Source organism: Emydura macquarii, unplaced genomic scaffold, assembly GCF_026122565.2.
Source record: "Emydura macquarii macquarii isolate MOO-44397 ecotype Brisbane River unplaced genomic scaffold, CSIRO-AGI_Emac_v2 contig_719, whole genome shotgun sequence".
Classification (NCBI taxonomy): Eukaryota; Metazoa; Chordata; order Testudines; family Chelidae; genus Emydura; species Emydura macquarii.
In genome coordinates, this window is record NW_027130856.1 from 18,242,827 (window position 1) to 18,248,826 (window position 6,000).

At 34.4% G+C, this 6,000-nt stretch overlaps 1 protein-coding gene across 1 annotated transcript in view; it reads left to right on the top strand.

Moving 5' to 3' along the window:
- The window catches only part of TTC21A (tetratricopeptide repeat domain 21A), a 79,933-nt gene extending 74,161 nt beyond the window's left edge, over positions 1-5,772 (top strand). The window contains exons 26-29 of the mRNA XM_067542807.1: positions 1,701-1,925; positions 2,565-2,685; positions 3,949-4,016; positions 4,101-5,772. Of these exons, the coding sequence (XP_067398908.1) occupies positions 1,701-1,925; positions 2,565-2,685; positions 3,949-4,016; positions 4,101-4,178 (492 nt within the window). The 3' untranslated portion in view covers positions 4,179-5,772. The remainder of the gene's footprint in view (positions 1-1,700; positions 1,926-2,564; positions 2,686-3,948; positions 4,017-4,100) is intronic.
- Positions 5,773-6,000: the final 228 nt, after the last annotated feature.

Here is a 6,000-nt window from a genome sequence, read left to right on the forward strand (position 1 = left end):
TTTCCTTGTTAAAGGATCAGTGAGAGAGAGAAAACTGCAGGCTGCAACATAAGCAGGATACAAATAAAGCTTAGCTTTCTTCTGGTGTTGTCATTCTGCAAACACCACTGTACTTTGATCTCAGAATGAACCTTTTCTATAAACTCTGTGGTTAAAATCCTGGCCTCACTGAAGTAACAGAGTTTTTCCATTGACTTCAATGGAGATTTTACCCAGTGTTTTTAAAATCTAATGGACTCAATTTTCAAAGGGATGTGCTATATTTGCAAATTGTGCAAAAACGGCTATCATCACTCTTAATTGGTGTACAAGTTGTACGTGCTTTTCAACTGGTACTCAATAGCAAAACTGCTACTGCCAGAACGGATCTAAGTGATAGTAGGTCACATATTATACTTTCAACATAGTCTGGAGATAAATCAGATCAGATTATTCTTAATATTATTAAAAGAAAATAGCTAAAATTTGATCATTTTCATTGAAGAATGCTTTAATTATATGAAGTGCATGAATAAGTTTGGATTATTGAGGTTATGATTAATTAAGAGAATTTTCATTGTAGTCAACTAAATGTTGGGGAATAGGAGTTTGATCCTAAAAGTTGCCGAGCACTTTGGTCCTGATCAAGTGAAGTATTTATTACATGCTTAATTGTAAACCAATGACTTATTGACTTCAGTAAGACTACATGCATGCTTAAAGTTAAGCACAGGCATAAGTGATTTGCTAAATAAGAAGTAAAATGCTCAGCACCTTTCAGAGTTGGGCCCTGGACCCTGGTTTACTTAACAAAGTGTTTTGGATAATTGAGGATTGGATAGTCAAAGTGGTGCTGTACTTCACTTCACATCTGTGTTAGCATACTCTGACAACACCCAGTTCCAAGGGACTGCATCATTGCAGTTGTGTGTTTGCTGCCATGGCCTCTTAGGATTGGGAAGCTTTTCCCGTTGGTATTTTCTATGCTCACTTTTAAGAAAAATCTGAAAACTCTTCTTTTTCAAGGGTTGTTTTTATTGTGATCACTGTTGGCCTTCATATCTAGAATATTTCCCTTTTACCTTCTTCGCTTTCTGTTTTTGAGTTTACCATTTTGTTTGTTTTTAATTATGTTAGTGTGTTTTTCTGTTTTATATAATGCTTTATTATTGTACACACACATCCTAAATGCTTCCATGGTGACTGGAAGGGGGCATTCTTTATAAACATTTTAGAATGTCATAGTTAAATTTGGGGTAGTTTGTTTTTGACAATTATCTTGTCACCCTAAATACCAGTACCCCTAGGACCTCAGTTCTACAATAGGATCCACACAGGTGGATCTTGTGTGTGGTTGGAGTCCCATTGGCTTCTTAATCATTATCATAATAAAATAGTTAGCTCTGATATAATGCTTTCATCTGTAGATCCATCTACACTGTGTGATCATAAGGGTCTGTCTGAATGGATTCAGTTGCAAGATTGGGGCATTAGATTGCCATCTTTAATTGTTTATGACAGACTAGGCAGTGTAAAGGGAAATACTAACGTTTATTTAACAATCTGTTGACAACCATGTTGTTTTTAATAAACCACATGAAATTTGGTTTAACAATGAGAGTTGCTAACTTTAAAAGTTAACACAATAAAATCAGTAATGTTTCTAGACCATTGAAAAAGCTTAATGTTTAAACAATAGTATTTCTGCTTTTATTTCTTAGAGGGAAAGTGTTCCAGCTATTTTGGCAATGGCCCAAGCCTACATGATTCTGAAACAGACTCCTAAGGCCAGAACACAGCTAAAACGGTTAGCCAAAGCTAACTGGACTTTGTCTGATGCTGACGAATTAGAAAAAAGTTGGATATTATTGTCTGATATATACTGCAAAAGCGGAAAGTATGATCTTGCAACTGAACAACTGAAACGCTGCTTACAATACAATAAGGTGAGAGGAAAAGGAGGAGTGTACAAGGAGACCTTGAAAAGTGAAAAAACATTGTGACCAGTTAGGGATTTGAACACAGATAGGGTTTTCATTAGTAGTCATTTACAATAACCCCAAAAGTAACAGCTATAAAGAGCAGCTATAATTTGGAACTTGATTTACAATTAAATTGGGTAGTGGAAGAAAGTAATCATTATTTTCATGATAATTAATGGTGAAATCTTCATCCCATTGAAATGAGTGAGAGTTTCATTATTGATTTTACTATTGTGACCCTAAATGCAAAAAAAAAAAATTGTTAATGCAACATTAAGGTTGCACATTTTAAAGCCAGGAAATGCAAAATGTAAGGTCACAACAATAATGTTAATTTGGTCATGCTGCACATTCTGTGTTTTAGTACACATCTTATTATCTAAAGATACATTTAGCTATACATTTAACAAGAAAACCAGATATAGGAAATAGTACAATTTTACATTTATATTTAAATGGAAAATATAATTTGAACCCTGGATTTACAATCTTGAACTCAATTTAAATTCACTAAGATATGAAAGATCAATGCTGTTATGTCATTTGGGCATGCTAAGTATTCTCAGTAATGATGTAACATTTTGTGTTTCTGGTTTTTTTTAGTCTTGTTCTAAAGCTTATGAATATATGGGTTTTATCATGGAGAAAGAACAGGCCTATAAGGATGCTGCAACTAATTATGAATTAGCTTGGAAATACAGTAATCAAGCAAATCCTGCTGTTGGTGAGTTGAGAAAGTACTGTTCTAGTTCAAGTTTCACTTGAGAATCATCCAGCATACTTATTCTTTAAAGTGTAACAAATTGTGATGATGTAATAGATGCTTCTGCCCCCAACTACACCCATGCAACTACACCCATGCAATTACACCCATGTAACTAAGGGCAACATTTGATCCAGTATGCCCAAACTGCAGAAAAATGCTGCTAAGAGCTTATTGACAGCAAATCATAATATTGCATAATACTGTAAGAAAAGTGAAAGTCTGCAGAAGGGCCAAGTACAAAATAGTTGCATATAGAGGGAGAACTGAATGCAGAAGAGACCTATGTAGAGATGGGGGTTTTAGCATATTTGGAAAAGATTTTTTATCAGTGGCCCATCCCTTTGAAAGCAGGCCCACCCAATCAGATTTTAAGTAATTCATCCCATGTTTTTATCAACCTCTGTTTCGCTTGTGACACAAGGTTTGTGCCCACCCATGTCAACCACAGGCCCAGCCAAAAAATCAATTCTGGCTATGCCTCAGTTTCTTATAAGCTGAATACTTGGTTTCCGAATCTACTGCATATGACTAATTAATGTTATACTCTTTGGGCTAGATCCTGGACTGCTCATGAGGCGAATGAAAAGGTGGTTTGTGAGCCATCTTTTCTCTCTCTTATTCCACAAACCACAATATATAATGTACGTTAAACCAGTAGCTCATAGCCCCAATAAATTGTTCCAACAGCTGAAATCACCAAGGTATAGGGACATAACAGCTATACCCCTTTTCCCTCGCCACATGCTCTATTCCAGGGGCTGACAAGCTGGTGATGTTGGGGTCACTATGTTGGCCTCTCACTGCTAGAAGATTCCCTGCTAGCACTTTAAGTTGAATTGAAGGCTGTTTTGCACACCACGGGAGATAGCCTGAGACTGCAAAGTTCTCAGAATCTTGTAGGATCCAGCCCTTACTGAGTTAAGACCAAAGGGTGCATAAACCCTGTCTACTTACCAGGGATTTTTCTTTTAAAGACTTCTGATTTTTCATTTTGCTAACATCACACATAAATTAATCTAGCTAAAATGCCCTTGTAGAAAATATTTGCACCACAAGTTACAAGTAAATTCTTTTGATGCAATTCCACTATATCATTATTTTACCATGAGTTCATCAGAATAATTTGTCTGAAACGCTGTTTAATAAACATTACGTTTTAAGACTATCTGTAGGCCTCTGTTCAAATCCAATGAAATCACATCTTTTCCATCTCTTCTGCAGGTTTCAAACTTGCTTTCAATTACCTAAAAGATAAGAAATATGTGGAGGCAATAGAAGTTTGTCATGATGTAAGTCCTACATAAAACTTTTAATTAGATCATGAAGTAGATTGTGCCTAAATTATTAACTGTCCATCTTTTCTTTTTCACTAGGTTTTGAAGATATGCCCAAGTTACCCAAAAATTAGAGAGGAGATTTTGGAGAAGGCTCAAGCAGCTCTCAAAGCCTAGAAATAAAAGTCTTGATAATATGAAATGCTCTGCTATCAGAAATCCGTCAGTGACTGCTAGAAATAAAAACATATTAAAGTAAAGATGATTATGCATTTTAGATTTTCTAATTAGTACAAAGCTCAGCCTTGCCTATTTGCAGAGACTGTGCTGCTGAAAACACATGTGGAAATTAAGAGATCATAAGACTCAGGCATGACCATTAAATTGTGTACATGAGCTGACAAAGAAGAATTGTAAATTCAGCAGAAGAATATACCCTTTTTATCTTATCTACATTATATATAGAGGATTCAGTTTAAAAGAAAACAGAGTGAGTCACTTCTCATTTTTAATAAGGCCTCTTTCTATCATTCCAGCAGAGTGAAGGAGCCTTAAAGTGAAAGTGAAAGTTAAATAAAGTTATATTTGCATCCACCTTAAGGTCCATTTATCATGCCAGAATGGCTTTACTGTAAATGAGACTCAGGCTAATATATTTAATCTAAAATATATCAAAGTATTTTTAAATGTATTTTAAGAACAGAGTTCAGGACATTTTGAAGGCTCTCATTATGGCATGCCTGTGGGACTCACTTGCCTAGTGAATGTAATATTTAAAGTTCTTTTCAAAGAAGTGTGTATCTCTGCATGTATGAACTCTGTAGTGTTTACCCAATGACTGGTTATTCATATCACACACCACTTCAGTGTCTTATCAGCATATATGGATTAGACTTTTATATGTAGTAAGACTAAGCCATCCTTTTGAAAAAAACATCTATTAATATATGCTTTAAAAATGAACTAGTATTGTTCCAAGAAGTTATATGGTTTTTGGTTTTGAGCTTTATTTTTTAAAACTTCTTCATTCATGTATTTTACATTATTTTTTTAGTCACTTAAAAACATATATATTTTTAGATACAACACAATTTTTCTCCATGACTTCTTCTCTAATTAAGGAAGAGCATTGGCTGACAGAGGGAGAAATGTCATTTTATTCAATGCGTCTTCAAATAATCAAACAATTCAAAGCAGTTATATTGAAATAAATAATCCATCCATCACTAACAAAAGCAGAAGGTGGGGCAAGGGAAAGTAATATATCCTTTTTCCTTTGTTTATTTATGATTGAGACCAATGTCTTAAGTAAATTAGACTGATTAAAGTTCTATTTGTCTTCACGATTATGTATCAACAAACTCTTTTTGTTTATGTAGTTATGGGGTTCTGTTAGAGGTGGACAAACTCATTTTTCCTAATACAAGCCAACTTGAATATTAATGAGTTTGAAAGTTCAAATCAAGCTTAAATGATAGTAAGTTTGCATTCCACTTAGATGAAACTGTGAGAAGAGGGTGTAGAGAAAGAAATTTGAATGAAAAATGAAATGCCATATGTAGGTTACTTGCATAAGTCTAGCTTATGGAAGGGATCTTCTCTCACTAATAAATCATTCCAGACGTGATTTAGGAAAGCACTTAAACATGTTTTTCATTTCCTTCCTATCAGGACAACATTTAAGCACATGTTTAATTTTAGCACCTGGTTAAAGTTAAGTATATGTATAAGTGCTATCTTTATAGAGGTGCTTTACTGAATTAGGGTCATAAAGAAGGAAAGGAAACAAAGTTTTTACTGCAACATAAAGAAAAATCTGAACTGCAAAGTTTAAATTCAGCCTTTTTGTTCTGTCCATTTTATATTGAGAGGTTAGCTGTGATTACTGGAGTTGGATCTGAGCTTTCTCAAGGTTTGGAGGTATTTAGATCCAAGATTTTGGTTTGATATTATCTCTAATTATAGATTAAGACCCAGTACATTATAGCTACTCAGAAAT